Source organism: Topomyia yanbarensis, chromosome 2 (assembly GCF_030247195.1).
Source record: "Topomyia yanbarensis strain Yona2022 chromosome 2, ASM3024719v1, whole genome shotgun sequence".
Classification (NCBI taxonomy): Eukaryota; Metazoa; Arthropoda; class Insecta; order Diptera; family Culicidae; genus Topomyia; species Topomyia yanbarensis.
In genome coordinates, this window is record NC_080671.1 from 338,573,027 (window position 1) to 338,600,371 (window position 27,345).

A 27,345-nucleotide genomic window follows, 5' to 3' on the forward strand; every position below is an offset into this window, starting at 1 on the left:
ACAGATACGTGTATTTCGGCTACGACTTGTAGTAGGCAATTTCGGCATTAATAATAAATTTCACATGTTCTGTTTAGCGGTCTGCGCCCGTTTTCTGAACACCTTTACTGGTTAATATCGAAGCAATATTCGGGAAGAACGATCAACGGCGGAACAGAAACCCTGCCTGAAATCCCGGACAAATTTCTGGAATACAACACGTGGATTTCAAGATAGCGTACGATTCAATGAAATGAAACTGAATGGGTCAAAATCAAGCGTCAGAAGATCCGGTGACGATTCGACTCGTTCATGGCTTTAGATGGGCTGAAATGGAGCGAAGAACTTTTATTTTTCGGCCAACATAGCGCTTGGAGATTGATTCGCGATCTAACGCTGGTTATCGAGCGTCAGATGGTACAAAAGTGTAATGATGATGCTTTTATCACAGACTAACAGACATAACACTCGAAAACAATGCTTCGCCCGCTTTACCGGTCATTTTAAATATATTTGTAGTTGGGACTATGGCCACATTTGAAATTATGGCGCCACTGACATATGAACAAGCATATGGGGGATAGACCACTAATGAAAAATGGTTCCCAAATCTGAGGGGTAACCCACCAGCAAATGAGTGTTTGGGACTGTGAATAAAAGGTGGAGCTAGTGTTTTGGGAAAATTGCAGGATCGATGTTTTTTGTGGGAATTCCCTCATAGTGTTATGTCTGTTAGTCTGTGATACTACTATCTACGAAAGTGCTACCCAAGGCCTTCTCCGCGAACACCTTAATGCAACAAGACGAAAAATACCGCTGAATTTGCTCATTTTTCCAGTTGTCGATCGAACTGGAAAGCGAAGAATGTTTTTGTCTGTCAAGTTGGTTAGCTCAAAGGAGCGCTGGCAATCGTCATATTATTACATAGAAGTAGAAACTCCATTGATTTTGCGGTTCCACAATACGGATGAGGTCTTGGAAGACCTACGTGTACTCAACTCTGTGTCCCATAATGCCATGCCAATAACACACGAAAGCATTTTCTACCCCAGCATTCAACTGACCCAACACTGCCTATAATCGCAAGTCAGTCCCATGTAGATAGGGAATCCCATAGAACATGGGACTGACGGTTATGGGCAGAACATATCAGCTGCCGGAACGAATAAGACGGAAGACTCATTTCTCCTCCTGGCCGCCAGGCTGTCAGTCTTCTAGTTGTCAATATTGCTGCTGGAATCAACTAATGGCTGTGCCAGGCATGAACTCTGTTCAGGTGTCGCCTGTGGTCATACCAGGCCCGATAAGAGACTTGGTGTGAGCAAGTGATCGGTGACATTCATGTACTCCCAAAGGATTTTTTGTCTATAGCGGAAAGCAGTCCTCTCCGGCTGTATACTCTAAGAATCCCCGGGCTCTAGTAATGATGGATGCAGCCGCTCCACAAGCGAAGAGAATCCAGGTTCCATACAGGTCCCCTCAGTAGACGTGCTTGGACACAGGCCAGAAGCAGCATTGACTGTGGCGCGCCATAGAGAGTCGATAAGACCTTCCATATTGCAGGACGTCAGCTCAACCCCCTAAAATATCCTGCTATACACAAGCACCAGACTAATGCCCAGTGCAGTGCAGCCATTGCAGCGCTAGAGCCGAGAACTGATCGTTTTAATTAATCGTCGCCACTGGTTATCGAAGTTGACCTTAATTCGTCAAAAGTATGACGCGAAGATAAAATGATTCCTTACGAAAGGGAACAGCCCATTCGTCCAGAAAAAAACGCCCTTCCTGTCACAAACGGTGCTCAATCATGTTGTTGCCGGCCGACATAGTGAAGCAGACTGACATCTCCCATCGGCCCATTGCCCTTATGGTGGCATGATTCGATGGGTTCGTCCGATGCAAAGCAGCGGAACAGATTAACGGGGCGGAAGTCATAAGGCATCTTATTAGGGCCTCCTTCGATGAAGCGACCATTGGTTTGCCTCTCCAAACAGGGTTAAAACTGTTCAATATCACTGCTTGACTATCGACGCAGATACTTAACGAACCTTTGTCATTGCGGATCAGCTCCCAGGTCCTGCTGATTAGTGAATTCATCTTGTCCGTATTTCCCTCTTTAGGCAGTATCCACCGTGTACCAGTTCGGTCACGGTACGAGGCGAGTATTTACACCAATAAATTGCTTCCCTGATACACTTGTTATGAAGACGACAGATGGTACTCCTTCAATTTATCTGGGGCCCTATTCTCACAGTCACGTCACATTGTCACATTGTGACTAGAAGAAAAAAAAATTCTAGTCACTAGGTGACGTGAATGTGGGAATAGGGCCTCTGTTCATCGCCTGAATTCGCACTTTCACACTCACTTACAGACAGCTCTTCTGGAACGAAACAGTGTTCACTTACTGCATGGACTAATATCAATGGATGTTCTACCAAACCATCTTCAATCACAAGAAAGATTGTGTCACCTTCGACTCCGACTACAGAAGTCTCACATCGAAACTGATAATGACAGGTCCATAGAGATCACTGGTGTTTTGCTGAAATATTTTTGTTCAAATGTAGTTAAATGGTATCCTATGAACGCTTTATGTATTGCTACTTATTAAAACAAGTTAGTGACAGGTGCGAGTTATTAGTCTGAATACATCTTAATTTCTATCAATCCAAGTTATTCTTTTTCCAAGAAAATTCGATGCATGAAAATATTTACAGTTCCAATGCATTTTAAGTGCTACGCATTGGCTTACTAGCTAAAAAGAGGTTCAATTTCACTTTTTCTCATTATCAGCAAACATAGCTTCTTAGTGTATCCTAACTGGACTAACCTTAGTGCGGTGCCTTGGTTAAGTACCAGATTCTGAAGAGACGAGGTATACTGATACCTTGACTTATTAAAAGAAATTTGTTTTGAGGTTTTCAAACAAATACATACGTTCAAGTTCAACTCAACGCCCAATCAAAAAACGAAAAAGGTACGGTTCTAATGCTAATAAGTGTCTCGTCAGAGATAAAACAATTCGTGAATCCCATAAAAACAATACTATCATCACCGAGATATTAGGGAATCAATAAAATTCATACAAATTATATGAATCGAAAAAACGAATAGACAAGGTCACAACATTATAAAATAGGTATCTATAATAAATTTAAAAGAACTCCTATTTCTGAGAAATTCGTAAAAATCAACTGTCTTCGATTTAAAGGAATAACAATTATACCACATTTACCAGATTTCTGAACATTTTTATTATACATACAAAACAACGAAATCATTTACTTGCCCCAACTGAAAAAAGGTGAATTTGAATATTTCAACCTATGTTCTAAATTCAATTAAACAATAAAACATGAGTTCGAAATTTTAATCGAATTTTATGCTACTCTAAAGCGGTCCTTACACGTTCACTTTTTTGGCAATACTAGAGAGTATTAACAAAAGTGTTGAATGTGTAATTGAAAAAAACTTGGACTGACGAAATGGGATTGACGTATTGAAGCAGTGTCATTAATACTGTGTATTAAAAAAAAGTATTAACCGTGTAAGGGCCGCTTAAGGTTGAACAGAGAAGGGGCAAAAATCGAAAACGAAAAAAGCAGTTTTTTCCACACCGTGTGTTAGATCTTCATAAAAATTAATCAGCAGTACAGTAACAATATTCTACATAAGCTGATTGATTTTTATGAAGATCTAACAAACGGTGTGGAAAAAACTGCTTTTTTCGTTTTCGATTTTTGCCCATTCTCTGTGCAACCTTAACATACATAATAAAACGTTACAATCTAGTCCAATTTGTGTAAATTTAAAGCATAAATTAAATTTTTAATTTAATAGCGGACCCCACTTCTAGATCGAACAAACATACTTCTTTTCCAACAAGAATACCCAATGGCCACAACGATCCCGTGTTTTGACCATAAAACGAAAACAAGCAATAAAAAGCCAAGAAAACAAAGTTCGATCCTTCAATCAAAAGGGTCGAAAGAAAACTTGAAAGAAGAAAAACAAAAGTACCCACTCACTATAATAATCCCTACACACATGCACACATTGCATCAGAGTATGCCGAGGCACTCTCCAGGTCCAACATACACCTTCCATGCATATATCCAACGGAGCAATGTGTAGCGGTGATGTAGCGTGTCGCTCTGTGTATAGACAGAAAGAGTACCGCTCTCACTCGCACTACAGATGCCGGAAAGCGGCCGTGTCTCGGTTGTTTTCTTTGCCTTTGTTGAATACAGCATAGAAGAATCCCAACCAAAATCAGCCGTATAGGGTAAAGCGACTACTGACCGGTCGTGCCATCCAGCACGGCAATAATGCTGCTGGTGTTTGTGCCAAATGTGAGCGTATTTTTATGACTTTGACACTTGAAGCGTTCAGCGTAGAGGCATGCGCAAAGCGCAACTGCCTTGTGGCTGGTGGTTGTGTAGTCGTCTTTTCGGATGGGTACCTTTCATCTTTCGAATTCCTAGTCGTATTATATTTCTGGAAGGAAAAGCCAACACCGCCCCGATGCAGCAATTCGAGTTGTACTTTTTTCTCGTCTACTTTCATTGGGGGCAAGGTGGTTGACTGAGAACGGTGTTTTAGAGGGTCAACCACTTGTTATTCAAACCGAAAGTGATTTTGCGAACATTCGACTACAATTTCATTTTGGAAAAAAAAAACTATTCGCCGATTCAGATTTTGATGTGGCAAAAGATAACACAAATACCGAGCAGAAACAGGCCTGGCAAAATGACAAATTCCAGTTTCTATTCACCGCTGTAGTTGTGTGGTATTATGTTGCCAACGAAATTCTTGATTCATACTTTTTTCCTCCAACTGACAAGGACGCTTATTTTCATGAAAGAAGTTCTCGGCGATTGCTGTGTCTGTCGGTGACACCTCACTGACAGATGGTACACGCTACCGTGAAGTGACGCAACTAGGTATACATTGCCCTTTTGCGACTGTTATCTACTTGCAGCTTAATCATTGCTATTTTTGTCCGCAGTGTGGCAATAGAATAGCTACTACCGATGTCAGACGTATGGTTGGTTGGTGGTTCACTTGCCTAATCCCAGGCCAGTTAACCTTGGCTATCACTATGAAATCGTAAACCGACCACTTACTTCCTCACGTCGCATGACTTCCGCCTGCAGCTTTTTGTGGAATTCCTCGCATTCGTCCTTATACTTTTCCATCTCCTCCTTGGTCTGTCGCATCTTCTTTTTCAGCACATCCAGCAGAGTGCCACTTTGTTGCACATTTGCAGCCATGATACTTATATTGATATATTTTTTTTCTTCTGTCGACTAACGTAGATATATAAACTAAATAACTAATGCTAACGGGAATGTATTCCTGGGACTCCGTTCTAAACTGGCAGAGGAACACAATTGTTGCACGATTTTCTACTGAAACTGAAAACACAGAAATACAATTTTTGACATTCGTAAGAAATTTTATCCAGTAAAAACTTCTTCCGAATGAAAATTTCAACCACCAACACACTCGCACAACTCGTAATCACATGTACGGATCTATACACAATTTTTCTCTTCGGGGTATCCAATATAATTTCGAAATTGAACGTTAGAACTACACTTGTGATCAATAGTAATCCAATCACAGTTGAAACACTTTCTGGTCAAATATTCTACCATCCAGCAGATTGGTTAGTAGCAGGCCACACACACCCCTTGCCAATACCAATGTACACCACGTCCGCACCGTACGGTTATGGCTTAATTTCACTACGCCCGACAGTAATCCAAACGGTTAGCGTTAATCTTTTTGGAACACCGATAAAATAAACCCAAAAAAAACTACAGAACAATGCATCTACACACAATAGTAAAATTAATTCCAGCCAGAATGATTTTTGCGGTCGCAACTTCCACGCAAAGCAGTACTCACTTCGTCAACAACTACTACAATACTGAACCGACCGGACTGAGCGACGAGCCACACATGAACCAACCGGACCAGGCAGCCCACAAGATTCCAAGATGGCGACGCGCCCAACCAAAGCCGTACATATAGCATAGTGCTGGTGGTAGTGAGTTACCCACCATCCGGTTAGTGTGATCCCTCACCACACCTTGCTGCTTGACGCAAGTAGTGTGCTTGGCTTTCGACCGAGCGAGCCCACTTTTGTGGCCAATAGTCCTAAAAAGGACATAATTGCGCCTGGCCCCAATCACTGGCTTTCGCGTTCATAAATTGGTTGAATGGTCTTGACCCACTCGTGCGGCCCCTGTCTGCCTGCTTATGGCTATACGATCATACAAAACGAAGGGAGATACCAAAGCCTGATCATTCCATGTCTTTTGTATGTTGAGTGGCAGCGCTGACCGTGTGTTCATTCGAATACACATTTCCTATGCTTTCATTCACAGAAACATGTGCGCGAAATAGCGGTTGCTGTTGTGAGTCACGCCTGGCTCTGTGGCGTAGAATACCTGGAATGGGTGGTAGCTAGGGTTGCCAGACTGATTCATTTATTTCGATTGTTTTCCAAGTAATTAATTAGTAACCTTTTTTCAGAATTTTGACGAATTTCGATTACGAACGAATGTGATTTGCTTTCGCATTATTGCGATTCTTTTCTGAAATCCACATTGCGATTTTTCAGTCATGCGCCATGTGAGCATTCGAGTTTTTTCCCTTATAGCAAATACTCGGCGCGAGTCTTCCCTAATAAAAATATTATAAACGAACTTTAATCCATATAGTCCCACGATTCCACATATTGTTTGGATGATACCCTGAACAGGTCGTTAGGTTCTTGAATGATAAGATGTTTATTAGGGTTATAATCATTCAAGCAGACAATTCTGTACATTCAAATTGTAGTAGCTGCAATGATAAACAGGTGCTGGGTCATTAAGCCCAAAACTTGCAATGCGCCATTAAAATGAATTGGTCACTAGATCAAATGAGTCATTAGGCCGAATAAACTAAAGAGATCGATGAATGGAACGTAACAACTGAATACAAGATTCAAAAGCATAATCAGTTTTGAAGGAAGAATTTTTTTATACTTAGAATGTTTACCAAATGAACGTCATTTGCATCACTGCATATTTAACGATTTACTGACGGAATAAATAAATAACATTGACACCTATCACCGCCACGCTTTATCGCTTCAAATCGGATGCAGTCCGACATCACTCTTGCGGCGTCGGCTAAAAGTAATCAATTATTCATATATTTGATAAATTCGGACAAACGAGTGGATCACAGGTTTGCTTGCGAGGGACCACCGCTTCCGACGCCGGTTCAGCAGCCACCTCGCTCGCTGGTCACGCTCATACGGCAACATCACGTCACACTGGCTTCCCTACATTATATATAAGAATATTTTATTAAAAGAATAGCTCATGATAAATAGAAGTAAATAGATTTATCCATTATTTTTTTTCCAAAGGAGTTAAAGAAATAATAATACACACAGCTACGGTAATATCAAGTTACGATCCAGTCGTCCCAATCCAGTGTCAACAATACAATGGCTGTTTGTTTTAAACACTACCGCCGTAGTATTTTCGAAGTGGAGTGAGTTATTAAAGGTGTACTTACACTTACAGAAGACGTCGTCATTCGGTTCCACCATACTCGTAATGCTGTACTTATAATGGTTGAAACTCTGGCCATGGCGGAAAGTTTTGCTATGGAAAACAACATGCAACACGTCGTTGAGCATATTTATGTTTGTTGTAGAGTGTAGGCTAGAAGCCCGTTACCCGTTTCTAAAAATCTAATTTGCAGAACAGGGGATAATTATAAATTACGGCTATAAATCACAGGTGCTAAAGTAGTTTTCCTCTGTAGTAAAGGCTTAACCTACGCCTCATCGCACTCGGCGTCGTGTTGAGCGAGATCACATCTACCAGACGGTTGAACTCGGTCATGAATCTAGTACATGGTTCGTGCTGCGTGTAGTTTCGCGATCGGTTAGGTGGTTCGAAAATCCAACGACGTCAAAGTACCGTAGGACTATCGTTGAAAATTAGATTGTCACGCTGATGTTGGTTTTTGGTGCGTCCAGTCAGTACATTTGCGAAAAAGGTCACGTCTGCTATCGTATGTAGAATAAACAGAGTCCAGATCGACACAGTCCGCACAGTTGCTGGTAAGGAGGGAGCTCGTCATTGTTCAAACCCAAGTGTCTAAGAGCGAAAAGTACAAGTTTGTCTGAATTTGTTCGAGCCTGTTGATCTTTGTAACATAGAGCAGGCGGCAGACTACGCTTGCGAAGTCAAGTTTCCATCTCACTAGTCCTATATACAGCCAGAATAGCGTGAAGGTCGTCCAGTTAACGTCCGAAGCGTCTCACTGGAGCAAACAGTTGCAGACAGTCCTTTACAGCTTGATCGATGTATCCGTTGAAAGAAAGCGAGCGATCGGTTAACGGTATCAACACGAGGAATTGTAGTACAGTGAAGACCAGTTTTTATCAGGCCCTTGGTGAATTTTAGGCTGATAAAACCGGGACATTGATAAAATCGGGACATATATTTTCCTTTCCTTTTATGAAACCGAAGCTCTTAAAATATTTTTCTTTAGTCCCTAGATATAGCCTCATAACCTTTCCTGATTATTTAGCTTACACTTCCTTAAGGGGGTCTGACAGTGCAAAATTTAAAAAAAAAATCGATTGGATATGACCAGACATAGTGCATTGCGTTTGAAATTTGCATAGCAATTTGCATGGAAAAACCAATTTTTAAATATTGCCATTCTAGATCTCACAACTTTTACTGCAGTATGCAACCAATTAATGAAAAGAATTGCCCAACAACTTTGCCCAAGGAAGTATGATGCTAGAATGTCTCTGAAAAAAGTTATTGCTGTTCAAAGTTCGATGGCTCGAATTAACTGAGAAAAATCAGTAATTTTATCAACACTGCCGATGTACCATTGGTAGTCAGACTTGAAGTTAAAATTACTTCGTAGTTTTTTGTTTGACTGAATTGGTATGTTCGAATAAATGATTGAAAAGCATTAACCCAATTTCATAGACGTAATTAGATGATAAAAATGTAGGAGGTAGAGTATGAGGGGCGATGGGGGTGTATTGTACACTTCTGGTTCTAGCTAAAATAATTGAAAAATAGCCGAGTTTGCTTGTTCAGGTGAATTATTCAAACACATTTGCTAAATCTCATATGCGTAATAGGAAAAAAGAATAGCGTCATAATGCATCTTCTCTACACTCACTTAGATCTATGGTAGTAAAGTCGTTAATGATGTCGATATCTGAGATGCTCTTTTCAATGCAATTTAATCACTTTGATGTGACTGAACGAGGCGAGAAACTGATTTCCGATTTCAACAAGAAATCCACAAAAAACCCATGTCTATGAAATTGGGTAAACGCTTTGAATAATTGATCTGAACGTAGAAATTTGGTAAAACCAAAACAAAAATACGGTGTAATTTCACTATGAAATCTACCTTCCATTGGTACACTGACAATGTTGTCGAAAAAACTGACGTTTTGCATTCAGTTCGATCCATCCCACTTTTAACAGCTACAACATTTTTCAGAAACATTTTAGCACAATACTTCCTTCGGCAAAGTTGTTAGGCATGCCCTGGACAATATATTTACATTAGAGGTTGCATTCTTCACGTAAATTCCATACGAATTCCTATACAAAATTCAGTCGATCCCAAATTTTGCAAATTTGCCCAAATGGAACCAAAAAGATTTGTGCTGGCTTGATGCGGCCAAGTTTACGTCGTTACACACAACCGAGCCCCACTCTATTAAACACGTCGTGGTACGAAGTGATTTCCACGATGGTTCACTGACGTCGCTAACTGCTACGGGCTGCAATATCAGAAGCATTACGTTAGGTCAAAATGAAGGCAAAATGTTACTTTCGCAATAAGTCAAATTAGCTAATGTTTTAAATCTCATATTACTACCTAATAGTCCACATGGCCTAATAACCCATTGGGCCTAATGAGCCATTCAACCTAAAAGTTTTTTACCTAATGACACTTTCGACATAATGGTATTCAGCCTGATGACTTAATTGTCCCAATAGAATGAGGTCGTAATTTTGGCCTAATGGCTTGAGACCGTCAAACATGGAACCATAAATCAAACCGAATTCGTGTAGACTAAGGATATGATATTGTGCTTGTTTGACAAATTTCTCAAATCTCGACCAGCACTAAAAAAAACCCTGCAAAATGGACATAAGACCAACTGAATAGTGCCAATAATTAAAAAAAACACTCCAGCAGAGCTTATTCCACAATTACGTTTGTTTCAATTTTGATCATTCTTGAAAATATGGAGATCCCGCTTCTTACTGCCATTATTTGAATCAGGCAAAAAACCGGATATCTAAATAATCGAGATATCGACATCATCAAATCTAAACATTTAAACTTTTTAATATACAATTGGCGATCATTCCCAAGTTATCTTGGCATCATCCCCATATAACTTACTTGGGGTAAGATATAAATATTTACAACAAAACGAGAGATGTCGTGAGAGCTGGCAAACAAAAGTTTGCAGGCTGATTCCCACGACATATCGACATAGATTTTTCATTAGGGCTTAAATCGCAAATGTAAACAAACTGCGTTTTTGCTATTATGGCATTATGCGACTAAAATACTACAAGATTGAGTTGAAAATTAGTTAAAATAGTTTATAGATCGATTTATAATTAAAGAAAACAAAACGGCGAAACATTCATTTTCTTCGAGATTTCGACTTAGGCCCTTCTTCTCATATGGAATATAAAGGCTAAACTAACATTTTTTGACAGAACCGGGGCGAATGGTTATTATTCACAAAGTATTCTGTAAACGGCGGTTCTTTTATATAAATGATAATTAATATCTACTGTGATCATGTCTATTCGGTGGTTGTCGCACATAAACATTCGAATATTTCGATATTTTCATGAAATTTGAATAAAAGATGCACGCGCCCTTTCATTTGCATTGGGTTTCTATGCGCCCATTTGCTGAGCCCTATTAAAAAATATCCTGTCAAGCTCGCATATTTACCCAGCCCTACCCAGCAAGACAGAGTCAGTTTAGCCCATTTACCGCGCCCTTCTGAAAATTATATTCACAGTTTAGCCCTTTCGCAAATGGTGGTTGCTGAAGGGCGAAATCACGACTGGAATGCAAATTGGGCGTAAGCATTCTTTTAGTTTCTTCCCACTAAAACACATAGGAATCAAATTCTTTGTTATATTATTATAATGTTTAACCAATGATGCTTTAGAAAAAACATGATAATAAAATAATTTATACCTACAATAAAAGTTACATTTAAAAAAGCATCGCCGAATATTGAAACTGATTTTTCTCCATTTGAGCACATTGCGACTTAGGCCCTAATGAAAGATCTGTGTCGATATAACAAAATCAATTGATAATGTTATGAACGTGAAAAATTCTCGGGCTATCTCCACAATTTCGAAAATTACGTTGTGATACCTATAAACTTGCGGGCTGATTTCCATAACTATGAAAATCTGTTATCTGTCAAGTAATTGATATTTAGCACTCCTATCAGTCCGTAGATTTCCAACAACGATACAGAAAAGTCTATTAAAAGACAACAGAAACCGAGTCGTGTAAAGACAACATCACCGTGTACATCTAAATCTCTCAAATGCAACAACTGCAATCGGATCGGTCATTTTGCTCGTTGGTTGTTCAATGAAACGCATGCAATTCTCTGCAAACATATGATTAGGGCGTATAAGCCAACTATCAAAAATTTATTCTGGGTGAAAATTCCTGACAAACCGTCACTCTCCAATGGTAATGAACAAAAGAGAAAAATTTTCCCTCTCACCAACTGATGCGAACTGTGTTCGGCCAGTAACGGTTTGCCCGGAATTCCCCTTCAACGAGAATTTTGACAGTTAACTTTTTCTGACTTGATCATATCAATGGCAAGAATTTGACAATCCGATGAAACGTTAACCAAAGCGGACGCATTTTGTACGGAACATTCAAATGTCGCATCAAATAACGATGACGAAGAAGATCTTATTAAGGTAAAATGAAAGTTATTAAAGCAAATAAGCTTTGAAGCGTATTCGACAAAAAGTGGAAGGAATAAGGTGTTTAACGCATACGAACCTAAAAAGCCACTACTTGTGCTAGGCGAGGTTGAAATGGAAGTTTCATTTAACGACAAGCGTATAGATATCATGTTCTATGTTATACAAGGCAGTAGATGTTCTTGTTTGATCAAATTTATTAACATTATTTTTTGTAGAAGCTGTTTCAATCCCCGAAAAAATAATAAACCAGGAATGATAAACAGATAGATAAAATAAACCCAAAATGATAAACAAATAGATAAATTAATAGCTTATGTACTATTAAGGTTGGGCAAAAATCGAAAACGAAAAAAGCACCCATCAGCTTATGTAGAGTGGTGTTACAGAGTACTGCTGAATGATTTTTATGAAGACCTAACACACGGTGTGGAAAAAACTGCTTTTTCGTTTTCGATTTTTGGCCATTCTCTGTTCAACCTTGAAAGATGGGAGATATTGTAGCATCCTAGTAGACTATGATATATACAGTAAAGACCCATTTTTATCAACGGCGAATTTTAGGCTGATAAAACAGGGACATTGATAAAATCGGGACATACATTTTTCTGTCCTTTTAATAAACCGAAGCTCTTAAAATATTCTTCTTTGTTCCTTAGATATAGCCTTGCAACCTTTTCTGATTATTTACTATAAGTTCCCCTTGAGTGAAAAATTAATATTTTTATTTTTGCATTTTTCGGATCCCTAAGATAAGAAATATATGCCCAAGAAACGATTTACTCGAATTCAACTTGGTTCGTCAAACTACCATCAAACTACCAGCTATCATTTTTCATATGAAGCTAATAAAATCGGGTCAAAAAGTTGATAAAATCGGGGGTAGATAGAATCGGGGCCTGATAAAATCGGGTCCTGATAAAATCGGGTCTTCACTGTATGTATATCATTGACAGGTTAAACTTAATCATAATTATCTACTCGATGGACCAGCGTGTTTCAGTAAGTCGTAACTATACCAGTCTAGCAGATTAAAAAAATAAATCAATACATATATAAATACAAGACCCGTACATAATTATCAGAAAAAGCTACTGAAAAACTATTGTGTGCCCAAATTACTATAGCTTCAACTAAAAAACCACTGAACACATATAAAAGATTTACAGCACCACTGTATGAGTTCCTATGCATTTCATTACAACTACATGGCGTAATCCAGCCTCACTCGAAAACACACTCAAGCCTACTGGCTGAGTTCCCATTCATTCGGTTCAATCCGCTGTAGCTACAACATCCACAAACACGGTGTCATCGTCGCCATAGTATTCATTCTTTTCATGCTACGATGAGCAACGTGAGAGAGTCAAATAGCGTTTACACACTGGTTCTTTTGTGATAGGGGAGAAGGTGGTTTGGTTCAACACGTAATATGGCAACGAATGAGTAGAGAAGCGATGGATGCTTTGTAATTCGAATGCCGGTAATCTGCATATCAATTAGCGCGTCTGCTAACTTTCTGCGGGCTTGCGTTGGGCACCTGTTTTTTTTTTCAGGTGAAAATTACCAATTCACTTGAAACTAAGAACTTTTTCACTGCATGTCCGTTTTAACTGGTTCGCAGAAACGCGTCACGTGCGATATTTTTTCGTCAGATGAGGTTTATTTAATCGACCTTTCAACGATGTTCTTTTATATGTATTATAATACGGAACACGGAACTAACAATGGAATTGAATGTGGAACACCTGTAAAAGGGTGGCGCTTCCGTTTCGTGTCGGCCCATCGAGCCCCTTTCCCACAAACTGGCAAACTAGTTACATGTTCCCCCTCGAAATGTTTTTTTTAATTCTAAAGTATCTAAAGCAGAATTGTCTCCTTTGTTAATCGATGGTATCTACATACCTACATGAGCGAGCATATGAAGGTAGGCAGAACGCACGAACCATGGTTCTCAAAGCCCATGCGCTCCGTAGCATAGCAAACTGATTTTCATAAATAATCAATGCACGTACGCGAGAACGCGCAGTTTACCATGGCTTTCGCGAGTTTTTTTCTACTAACCGTTGGAAAACGAAAAGGCAAATTCCATGAGATACGCGATCGCCGCTGGGTAGGGTTAACTGGAATAAAACAAGCGACCGACCAATGCGTCACAGCTGAATGGTTGCGCAAAGCGCATTCTATTCAACGGTCAATCATTATTGACCTCTCAGTGATTGATAGATGACTTGCTGGTGGAAGCTGCCGAAAATCAGAGGGGGTCGTGGTGGGGTGGCATTACAGGTCGGAATTAATATTGCTTATTGCAGACACCAGGGAGTATAATATGATATGTGATCGCATAGGGTAATGATAGGTATTTTTGCCCTGTTTCTACTATGTCCCCACTCATTTGAAGCCATTGGTTAAAGCAGCATCTTTGTTCAACGGATCATCTCAAATGGTAGTGGGATAGTTGGCGTCTTGAATTCGAGTTTTCGTTGAGCTCAAACACCATTCTTAGGCCATTTTTGTTATGATATTGGTTCTTAGGAAAGATGATGATGCCAATTCATACGCATTCCATGAAATGTTGGCCGCATAATTGATAGTTTGGCACCTTCCCTAATACGGTAAAAATAGGCTCTTTACCATACTTTTTATCTGCTACCTGAAATAATTGTAGTCGTACTCATTTTACAAGAGATATGATCTGATCACAAGTGTAGGATACATTTAAAACCATGCAGAAGGTTCTTTACTAAATCACACTCATAATTAGATCTAGGGACTTAGGATGAATATTTCCACACACTGGTTTCTTAGAATGGAAGAAGAAATATGTCCCGATTTTGTCGTTGTGTCTCGATATTGTCAGCCGAAAATAGCTGACTGCAACATATTTATTCAATAAGGTACTGACAGCCTGAGAGCAACCAGATGACAATTACCATTCTAGGTTACGTGACCTTGGCCTCATCGAACGTTTAAATAACACAAATATCCTGAACCTCTTCGATGATCTGGACGGGCTTTCACAGAAAAAAAAACGAATTGCGACGCGCCATGGCGCCACCAAGTTTGAATCACCCAAGTCGCCATAACCAACCGCATTGGGTAGGTAAGTGTGCAGTGTAAAAGCACTAATCGCACAGGGGGGCTGCTGTCATTCCGCTCAACGGTAATGCATACAGTACCACCGAAGGTACAGTAGGGTGACTCAGCTTCTGGGATCGATTGCTGAACCGCCCAAACTATTGGTACTGAATATCTAGAAAAGAAAAATTTCTAGATCAATCAACATTCGAGACTATCCTAGCATCTCTAGCGACATTGACATTTTATTGTCTGAACTACAGATGATCAATAATGACTGTAGGTATGTACTACAAAACCGTTCGCCTTGCAGATATTTGAAACTGATCCGAAGCGATCATTAACGAAACCGCGAAAAGGATTAGCTGCACAGTGCACCCTCCTCCCCTAGCATTCCGACATGAAGCACTGTGACATTGTACACGACGTCGATATTACCGACCGGACGGACGGCCAGGGTCGCTCGAGGGGAAGAAAAAAACAACTCCTTTAAAGGAGAAAATCACACCGGCGATGATGGTATGGCGCTAGACTGGTGGCAATAAAATAAATATACAAATGTATATCACGGACGCACCGGTCGGTGTGCCGTGTGTGATTTGATCACATCGAGTTACGCGACGGCAAAGGTTGCTGGGGTGCCTGGCTGGGTGATGACTGACTTAAAGCCACCAATAATAACGTCTCAAGTTCAGGAAAGAAGCAAAAAAAGATATGAGAAACAACAACAACGATGGATATCAACTGACATGGACGTAGGGAAAGATGCAAATTCATAGCGCGGTGGCCTAGTGAACCATAGAGCTGTGGCTTTACGAGCGATATGGTGAGTCAAATGTCGGCCGGGTTGCCAAATGTATTTTTTGTCATCTCATAGGCGATCGTGATGAATGATTGTCAGAATTTTTTCTGTAAAGCAACCGAACTAGATACATAATTATGCTGGTCATTAACGTTTGCCAGTAACATATATTCATACAGTTGCCTCACTAAGGTATTTGACAACTATCCGCAAGTTAAGCAACTATGATCAAGAATCCGACCCCCCCCCCTTCGCTAAGAAAACCGAAGCGTCAATGCCGCTGCTGAAAAGCACTCATGTATTTACTTTCTCAAACAAAATAAAACCGTAGCTTCGCTTTGCCGCCTGCAAGGTTTTCCATTAATCGCACTCTACGCAATGTGCTTAGACTTTGATTTTTATTATTGCTCACAATATAACTTTTTGTTTTTGTTCATTTTCCACTTTTTTTTGTAACGGTTTCCCCCTTTGGTTCGTCGGGGGCTTCTCCCCGCGTGGTCAGGTTCAAAGCGCGATGCGAGCGAAAACCGTGTAAATATTTATATGTTTGTGCGGTATCTACTGCAATAATTAATTTATATCTGGCCTTTAGCCAACCGACTGTCAGAGGAATGCACACATTGGGTGTGGTCGGATTCATTTTTTTTGAGAAAAAGTCGAAAAATGGTCGCGTCGCGATCATCGTTATTCGGACGCATGTTCCGAACGTATTTTTCGTACCTGTGTAACTGTAATCTGATGATGCAGAAAAGATTATAATTATTGAAGAACGCATACCGTTGTTTGCACTGCTGCGGTGTTTTCTAATTCTTGCATATGATTCGTTAATGACGGTGCTGTAGTCATGCCTGGCAATAGAATCGAAGAATGAAATTTTGTTTTCTACCTCTCCAAATTGTATCCAGCTATTCACGTGCCATAATGATGATTAATGTCGTCCTGTTTGTAATATGTTAAGAGCCCTTATTTTGACAATAAGAGAAAATCGTATTACGTAAGTCCAACGCGTTGGACCGAGTGTACATGTACAGATTGTCGAGATTATTCACTGATAAGACCAACTCTAGGTGAACATTTTTCGTTGCTAAAACATCGAACCCAACCTCGAAATTAGAAAATAATTCCGGGTCTCGATATTTCGAAACAAAATATCGATTTCAATTAAATGTTTTGATATAAATAACCAGTTTTTATCATCTCCTGTTTTACCTATATTTGTAAAACTATGTAAAATTTATCCTGCAACAATAGGCTGTCCAGCGCAAACCGTAAATAGCCATGCGCCGCTTTATTATTAGCTTTTATCAAATATCTTTAAATTACAATCAAACATTTTCATTCGGTACAAAAATGGTTTTCCAACCCTTTAACGAGTGAATTTGGTTCGCAAATGATACTTTTAAAGAGAAATTAGCGATTTTTATAACGCAAATTTTATTTTGCTTGTATTTTGACAGCTCCATTAACAAACATGAATATTTTGACTGCAGCGCAGCCCTATGTGTCGTTTTGGCGCCACCGAAATGCTACCTAAATGCATATCAAGAAGACTGGCAGCTCTGTCCAAAATCTGGAGACAGTAACAACAACGCCACTTGCGGGTAAAGGTGGTACTTCCCATAGTGATGCACACACACATATACACTTTTACATTAAGCTTCCTACCTTCCTCCAATAGAGGTGCTGTTGCCTCTGTCGCTTCTCGTTTGTATAGGGGAAAGAAAAAGATATCAGTCTTCTTAATATGTAGTCTTCGCTAAAATTGAGTACTTTTGACTCAATCTCGTGGTATCGTGCAGGAAGGTAAAATTAGGTAAACCGTGTTGAAGGTAGTTTCCATTTAACTACGGCAAAAATCACAACTCAACCTTGAGTTTAATTTACTTCAATTTAAGTTGAATTTACCTAATTTTGAGTTTACTCCAAACAACTCAAAAGTACCTTACTGCACGGAAGATCTCGACTGAGTCGAATCTCTCGTTTTGTTTTTGACAACACTAACAAGTGCGAAAGCGACGCACAACTCAAAAGTACCTAAATTTAAGTTAAAAGAACTTATTTTGTAGGTTTTTTTTATGGTGCGTGTACAATATAATATTGAGTAGCACAAATAATGATAGGTAGATGGCGTGTCGAGCGTATAAGTGGCACGTTTGAGATCCAATGATTATTCGCTCCTTTGGCCATCTACATTTCAAGTCAGTAGATCGAGTGCTTATCTATATTCGCTGCGGTGGGTAAAACTAGTGCAGGCTCAAAATGGTTTATCCAGTTTTTCACTGAGGTTGGGTATCTTTCTACTTATTGGCTCTCAAACGTGAAACTTTTTCACTCGATGCGCCAACTAGATTTCATTTTTGGTACCAATCAAATGATGATGAAAATATTTTCTTGCATTTATGATATAGGATGGTTCTTCTATTTTAATTGTTTTAAAATAAATATCACATAGTTTCACCAAAAGTTTGATTACAGATGATAAGAAAACACTCGTTCTTTCGTTTGACATCAAAATATTCAGTTGAACTCAATATTTTATTGCGAATTATTGAGATCCGGAATTATTTTTGTATTGTTGAGGTTAGATTGGTTGTTTTATATATGGAAAATGTTTGGCTAGAAATTGAATTTATCTACTGCCAACACCTACACTCTTTAATCCAGTGATTTTTGCCCACCATCGTGTTTTCTATCGAAATTTCAATATCTGAATTTCATTTTAGTATAAATTGAAACCGGATGAACGAATTTTTAGTGATGTAACAAGAAATTTACCATCTGGATATTTTTCAGAGGTAGGAAACATATTTTCTTCATCAATATTACTTTTCATTAGAAGAAATAACATTTAATTATAATATTGATTGAATTTATAAAATTCAGAATTTACTTTCCAATGTGTTTTGACAGATGAAAATAAAAACATCATCATTGCACTCCCGTGCCATCTGGCGGTCGACATCCAGCGATAGATCACGAATTTAAATCTTTGCTTGAAGGTTCTGCAGCGTAAAATAAACTGACCCTGCGCCACCTATGTTTCAATTCATTAACCAAGTAAATGATTTTTAGTTTGACCAGAGTTTTTAATGGTAGAGTTGCGTATAGATGAATGGCAGCACTGATTTTAATTATTGTTTTTATTATATTTTGGCAATCTGTTTTATCGGCTAGACTTCAAACTACTTCACTTTGTTTATTATTTAGGTTGGTGCATTTGAGAGCTTATGGCGAACAGTAAAAACATCGGATTATAAATTTATAATCGTGCCGTTTTCGAACTCATCTACAACAAAAGTTAAAACGGATTAATTTCTGCCGCTTAGTGTCAGATTGCAGCGTGACGTGAGTTTTAATAAGTAGACACAGTACCAACAGCTGTCCCGGTGTTCAAAATAGTGCCAAATTCAAATATAAGTGCACGCGAAGACGATATCTTCCTGATCTCGTTCCTGATCTCATCGAACTTATATTCACGGAGACATTTTTGACGAAATCTGATTTACCATATTTCCGAATACATATTGAAAAGTGTTTCGAAGAATTACTCGGTAACAGAACCGGTTTATATGTTTTTGTTGCCATGGAGAGAATCTTTCGAAGCAATATCGCAAATATAATCCAGCCTGAATTAATGATTTCGAAGATGAATTCTACAATATTGGGAGTGAGATAATTGACTGTTGTCGAAGACTACATATTAAGAAGACTGATATCTCTTTCCTTCCCTCATACAAGCAAGAAGTGACAGAGGTTACAGCGTCTCTTTAGGAGGAAGGTAGGAAGCTTAATGTAAAAGTATATATGTGTGTGTGTATTACTATGGGAAGTACTACCTTCACCCGCAAGTGGCGTTGCAGTTACTGTCTCCAGATTCTGGACAGAGTTGCCAGTCTTCTTGATATGCAGTCTTCGCTGTTGTGCAACATTCCGATTATGAACTCATCTGCTGTATAAATCCCAAACGAACAAATAGGATATCCGTTTTCACTCCATCCAAACATTATATTTTTCAAAATGTATAATATTTGAAAGATATTTTTAATATTAAAATCTTTAAATGGAATATAACCTGTAAAACTAGTATTAATATGACATCATTGCATTTATATCATATAGTTTGCCAAATTACTGATACTCTCCACACATCCTAGTATTATTATACTTCTTGTCGGTTAGGTAGACTTTTTGAGTGTTCGATATAGGTAGATTTACTTTACTTTTTGCGTAACTGTGCTTTAAAACTATAAGTTTGACAATCATTGGAACTTCAATGCCATTTTCACAACTAAAGAACAAATATCAAAATCAAACAGTGGGAATGATGTTACACACAGACATCGATCTACTGACTTGAAATGTAGACGGCGAAAGGAGCGAATAAATGCCAAAACCATAGAGAAACAACCCACTTGTAGGTGTTTAACGCAGCAGATGGTACTAATGGCAATTAAGCGATGTCTGCATTGTTGTATTTAGACGAAAGAGATAACTTTAGATTAAGTTTTCACAAGAAAAGCATGGAATGTAGACTTCCAGGGGCTGATGTCCACTACGAGGTTGATAACAGGTTGTTATGACTAATATCTTGCGTCGGACAACTACAGTAGAGGGAAACCTAGAGACCGTGTGGTTTCCGGTGACAGAAACCAAGAATTGATCATGATCCCGATTAACCCCCACTATTTTGATAGTATTTGTAATGAGGTCAACCCATCAAAACACCATCGCCATGGTCAGGTAGATTTTATGTAGAAACCATATTTTGGTGTATCCATGAATTATTGGGACTATTTTAATGTTTTTGATGGTTGTGAAATTAGAAACGGACTATATTCATGATCATTTAAGGGATTATATGGTATTTGAGCCCATCAGAATTTGTTCGGTAATGCTTATTTCGGGCAGCTCATGTTTATTTTGTATTCTAGAAAGTACGAATATAAGTACGTTCCTAGACGTTTTCACGCTACTCACCGTTACAATAATTTTGATTTTTTGCGTAAGTCTTCTAGTGGCAGAGACTCCTAAAATATTGAATCATGCGCGAACTCCAGTACAATATTGAATAGAATCCCTATCCCTACAAACAAACTGCGACACCTGTAGAGAGCGCTGTAGTATATACGGCCTCTGGCAAAAACATGTGTCGGATTAACATTCATTCCCTTTTCTTCTACGTTCGGGCTTGGGCGGCGCTGGTATTAATCAATTAACAACATGAACTTCCCAAGAGTTGTACATTGAACGATCATTTGTTACTCCCAGGCACTATCATCTATTGACTCTCTGTGCAATGTCAGCTACCTTAGATCAATAACGGAATATCAACCAAGGGTGGTCACACAAGCTCAAGCTCAAAGCATGTAATTTAGACTTCTAACGCGTTTCATTAATGCGAATGACAGTTAAATCTCGTCGTTATTCTTCATTCACGCTAAATTTTGGAACGTATTGCTGTGTATAACGTACCCCTTAGTCCTATAAGCAAGGGGTCAGACCACCATACCCGACCCGCAATCCTGCTCCGGCTCCTAACATCATAGCGTCACCTACGCCAATATCAACGGGGAACACTGCGCAACTCAAAACAAATAGTTTTTTGTATACAGGTTTGTACGAAAAAGTCGGTTCGATTTGGTTGCATAATGTGGAAGCCCAGAGCAGCCAGTTAGTAACCGCTCGCTTGTAGGTACCACTGCTTGTTCGTAGAACCGCCTGCTTCACTTGTGTGTTCCTGGATATAATAGGTTCTTTTATAATTCCTCACGTCCAAGCTTTCCGTCGGTTACCTAGATGTATTTTTCATCGTGCACACCCCTCATTTTGAAAATGTATGTGTGTAGCATATTTGATATTTGTTCTTCAGTTGTAAAAATGGCATTGAAGACAGAGGAGCTACGGAGTAGAATTAGCTCACATATCACAAAAATCCGAACTACTTGAACGCTAAGTTGATGAAATTACTAAATGTTCTGAAAAAAATGTCGAGTCAGGTAAATTAAATCGGGGAGAAATCGAAAACCGTAGGTCGCCGAAACGATAATAAGAGTGGCTAGCTATTTCAAGCGGAAGCCCAACGTTTCCGTTCGGGATGTCACAAGCAAGCGGAGAGTGTCGTCTACAACAGTGCATCGAGCTAAAAAACTACCCAGACTTTCAACTAGATCACCTTTTTTGCAATGACCGAGTCTTTGTGAACCACTCGCTCCAACCAGCGGCCGACTGTTGATCATATTTTCAGTTTCATAAAACGTAGTTAGAATAATTTCATCGAATGATGCCGGATCTTATACTAAATACAAAGTTTCTCCACCCCAACGATACCGGAATTGTGTCTGGAGATCGTGAACCGCCGCTCAATTTTTCTCTACACCATCTCCGTGAATTCATTACCAAATTACGTATGAAATATTGCACTAATCTCGTCGTGATTGCATTATCTTTGCGCATCACCATTGGAAATCGGAGATCGAACCTCGAAAGAGTCTAACAGTAGTGTCAGCTTGTAGAGAGGCTTCGATCTCTCCAAGGGTATCCGAATGCTTTGCATTGCGCCATCCACAGATTGACGACGGCATTTCTTTCGTAAAATTGAAGTTAAACTATGTCCACTTCGTTAAGCAGTCAACGATGTTTAGTTTCACCGCTATCCACCTTGAAATGCTCACTATTCAACCGATCCGGAAACCGACAAACAATTTATACTTTCATTGGTCTGACGGAATCCACAAAAGAACTATCTGCGAGTTGCTCCAGATTAGTACTGGATGAACTTTGACTACATGATCATCTACGCTGCAAGCAATAAGATTCGCAGATCCAATCTTCAACTGCTTTAGTGGAGCATATTCACGACGAACTTCGAAATTTATGGCTTCGTCCAGAATTGGGGTCGAAAACGCCTATTTCAGAAGACAGATAAGACCGAGCTCTGGTGACTGTGTCCTGGTGAAAGTGTCGCGTTTGGTGCTGTTTCCGTTTTTCTAGTTCCTGTGAAGGAATTGCTCTTTATTTGCTCGTTATCCGACTTTTTCTTCCGAGTCGACACTATCGTTACAATCGATATAAAGGCGTTGCGTATGGAAGCTCTCTTTCATACTCCTTGATATTTAATTTTTTCTGAACATTTCCAGAGTACGGAGAACTAGTTGACCCTAATGTTGCTATCCCCAAGGAACGGCTGGACTCGAAACAAAACACGAAGAACTGAGCCTATTTGTTCGCCTTTCTTATACGTACATTTTGCACACGTCACTGCATCCCTACACAGGCTAAGCAATTTCCCGTTTATACTGATATCTCGAAAAAGTGTCTTTTACTTGCTGATTTTCAGCCAAATATCTCCCGACTCTCAGCCAGAGTTAAAAATAATCGAAGCTCTATTTTGACGACTGAAAATGAACCTGATGCGACTCGCGGTGAATAGAAAAAATATTCATTCAAATATCCATGTTATTAATTCAGTTGAATATCGTGCAATATATTCATTTCACTAATTATCTAGGAAAATGTTTTCAAATGCTGGTAAAGCATATGAAACAACAATCATCATCGCTTACATTGTGGTAGGGACTACTTTGATGCGTTTGATTCGTCACTGCACGGTCGCATCGTGTAATAATCGGAGACGAATGAAAATCTGCATGGATGAATGGGCGGTTTGTTCGTTTGACGTTTTCAGGCGCGTCTCTGAATATTGAAAATGAATGCGGCTGAATATGGTCAATTTTCATTCAATGAATTTGAATATGTTTAACTCTGCTCTCAGCAAACAGGTCATACTGAGATCTCAGTGAAAAATGCCAAGTGCTCGGCTGTTGAAATACCACTTGGGATTCCAGGTATCTTATTCAAAAGTCTTCATATTTTATATAAAAATGTTTTCAGTTGTCTTCGACGGCCAGGATTCTGAATCGGTTATTGGTTTCAGCCAGAAATCAGTCAGACATCCGAATAAATTTGTCTTCAAAATGAAAAACATGTCTTCACAACATTTCAAATGTCTTCAAAATGAAGATAAATCTTCAACACTGGCATCTCTGGTTGAAAACTCGACATAAGTATCAAAAATTACTGAGATTCGACAGAAAAAATTGAGTGTGTACATTTGTAAATCCCCGCCGGAACCTTTCAGTGGATTAAAGCTGTGTGACACTCCGTACCTATAGATACTATATTTATAGTAATATAGTAACTACATCCGTACCGTACGTCTTTGCTTCGACATTTCTCGATTTGCTAGAAGACGTTTTGCTGCAGTCCAAAATTTTTGAAAAGCCGTTTCTCAAACGCAATCAATACATCTGCTATGTGATGGATAGCGAAACATACGTCAAAGCGGACTTCCAACTAATACCAGGACAGAGAGTTTATATCGGCGGAAATGATAAGTTAGAAGTTGATAATTGTCAAAATACGTATCGAAATACCTTATTTGGCAGACAATCTGCGTCTGTGGAAAGCCAACTAAAACTTTAAGGCACCATTAACGGTGAAATTTATAAAACGGAATATCTCCAAAAATGGCTTTAGCCAGTTTGAAACGAGTTTAATGAAAAACCATTATTTTGGTCCAATTTACATCAAGTTTACTTTCTTTCCAATTTTTCAAGAGCGATTTGTGTCAAAAGACATGATCACAGATATCTGTTGGGCCATAATAAAGCAAAACTCAGAAAACCAAAAAAAAAAGTAATGAAAATGCAAATCTTCATTGCTATCAATACATTTAATCAAGTTCATTGGAATTCATTCATTTTATTGTACCCAAAAAAAAATTGTCGCTGTTCGTAACAAATTGAGAACGTCTTTGACATGTTCATACCATGAATATTTTTTTCACTGACGTAAGATTTAAATTTGGGAACAAAAAACAAATCACATGGAACCATACCGTTCAAGACACGCTGCTCGGTTGTGAGCAAATGTCCTTTTTTCCATATCGAAATCGGCCGTTAGAACATATACGGTACCCTCATGTTTAAGCAACGTTGGTTTAAGTGTACCGTCTCTTAATAGTAGATCGTAAACGTTGACAACGTTATTTTTCACTTTTGGGTCGCCCAGAACATTCCTCATCAAAATCGTCAACACCGCCACGTTTGAATTAAACCGGCTAATATTTACTGCTGTGCGCAGTCCTCACCGTGCATAGGATCCAGTTCAGCTTTCATCGACGCAGGCTGCCTTTTAAATTAAAAAAAAGATATCCCGAAAAAATATATCTCATGTTTAAGAGTAACATTTGACTATTTTATTTGACTGGCTCTAAGTGATCTAGACTTGCGAGTCGAAGTAATTTGGTGACCATTTCAATAGATTTTTAGCTTATGAGGTATTACGATTGTAACGGTTTATATAGGAAACTCCATTGCGACCTTACTAACCAACCTGTAACTCCGGAACCAAGAGTCAGAACCAAATGAAATTCAGCAGCAATCAAGGGTATTACTGTATCTTTCATTTGATTGGTCATAAGTGACCTAGAATTGCAAATCCAAGTAATGTTGCACTTATTTTAATATGTATTACATCATTTACACATCATGGTGTTACCAGTTTATATGGGAATTTGCTGTCTGATCACACTCTTCAACCCGTAACTCCGGAACCGGAAGTCGGATGAACTAAAAATTCAATAGCAGCTTATGGGAACGTTATACCTGTCATTTGAAACTAAGTTTGTGTGTTTGTGCCTCCGGGCCTCGGTTAAAAAGTCAATTTTTACAATGATTGCATAGCCTTTCTTTATATGAGAAAGGCAAAAAATAGAACATAGTCGAAATAGATACCAATTGTTTATTTGTCCGGACGAACATTTCCATTTGATACTGTTTCATTTGGTCAATATTGTCTTTTAAATCTATTTTACATTTGTGCATACAAACGAGATGCTTTCTGTTCTAAATTTAATGCTTAAACGAAAGCTCTCCGAAAATAATCCAAATTCTATAAGAAATGCTAAATGATCGACCGTCGCGTCATCTGCGCCCCGATACGTGCTTGAATCTTTCAATAGATGGATGTTCAAATGTATAAAACTCTTCTGTGACTGCAGCGCTGCCCAAGTGACAAGCATGTAGAACCGAGGACTTTAAAAAATTGTCAATTTTTTGTTTTTTTTTTATGAAAAAATATGGACGGTTTGCGTCCGTTAACGTACCACAAGTGGTTGAAAATTCAATTAGATTTTGCGAATAAAAATTTAACATCTTGCGTGATTAAGTTTCGTGTGTGAATTGATAAAGCATAACCGAAGAGATATTGTTCATTCTTTATGTGTATTTTAAATTGAAACAATTTTTACAGAAACAAAACATCTTGTAATTTGGAATTTAATCATTAATCGCACGGTAACCTGTTGGTTTTACCATTACTCAGGTCAAGGATAGTATCTTGTTTGGGTCAAGGAAGGTATGTAGCAAATAACTTCATTTTAGTGGACGAGATGAATTTCCTTGAATAAATCAAATAATCTTTTGCAAAACAAAGTAAAAGTAAACATATTTGTTCCACAGCGACATGATTGGTCTCTATGCCACTGCTTCAGCATATATACGAATATTCGCTTGTGAAGTCACAGACAAACACACGAAACACTCTGAATATGGAGTTCACCCGGGAAAAGGCAAACCGAAGCAAAACACTTTTTTCATTCTAATAACGTAATTTTGCCAGCTTTATAAAACATACATTTTACTCCAGAAAAGCCTTCAGCCCATCTATGCTTCTATTGTCTGTGAAGTCACAGTTGGTGATGTCATGATGCTGATTTTTAGCAACTTTCACGCACCGACACGTCATGCCGGTCCGTACAAATGGACAAACGGTTCCTTTGGCGGTATCAGCAATAATCATCCACTTTCGTTGTATTGTCTTTTCTCAACTGCTCTACCCAGAAAAATAAACAATTTTTATTTCGTTTCTAGCGATGAAACCGACTACCTACTAGGCTGACGGTTGTCTCAGGCGCAAGACTATCTATACGAATCAACGCCGAAGCAAACCACGCAAGAAAATTGCACAACTTCTTCCAACACTCTTTCCGACAGGTTGGTTTTTCCTCGGTACCTTTCAGCATTAGTTTTCGTTCGTACTGATTCGGCATACGCCACAGAAAGATAATTAGATATGCACACAGTGAAAGGGTGCGCGCACTCTGCTCCCCAAGCACGAAAAAGTGAGACAAATAATGACCGTGCGAAAGGGAAAATCGCGATAAACCCCGAAGTTTTTGGCTACTGTGGAGGAAAATCTAGATCTTTATTATAACTGCAGTATGGTAGCAACACTTCACATGTGCGAGAAATTTTCCTCGAATAAACAACACGCTGTTGTGTGATCGTTCTGAGGGCGATACAGTCAACCCGGGCGCCGTACGGTTGAGTATGAGGAAACTCGATACATGCAATACTTGAAATCTGCTAA

At 39.0% G+C, this 27,345-nt stretch overlaps 1 protein-coding gene across 32 annotated transcripts in view; it reads right to left on the reverse strand.

Annotated features, from left to right (window-relative positions):
• Positions 1 to 27,345, reverse strand: part of LOC131684033 (tropomyosin-2) — a 155,935-nt gene that overhangs the window by 87,179 nt on the left and 41,411 nt on the right. The window contains exons 1-2 of one of the 32 annotated variants that reach the window (XM_058966533.1): positions 5,896 to 6,005; positions 5,109 to 5,399 (exon numbers count right to left, since the gene is read on the reverse strand). The exons of 27 other annotated variants lie outside the window; for them this stretch is intronic. In XM_058966533.1, coding sequence (XP_058822516.1) covers positions 5,109 to 5,255 — 147 coding nt within the window. In that variant the 5' untranslated portion in view covers positions 5,256 to 5,399; positions 5,896 to 6,005. Of the gene's footprint in view, positions 1 to 5,108; positions 5,400 to 5,828; positions 6,006 to 27,345 lie in introns of those variants that run through there. 4 more of the 32 variants (XM_058966534.1, XM_058966531.1, XM_058966532.1 and 1 more) reach the window with 4 other exon arrangements.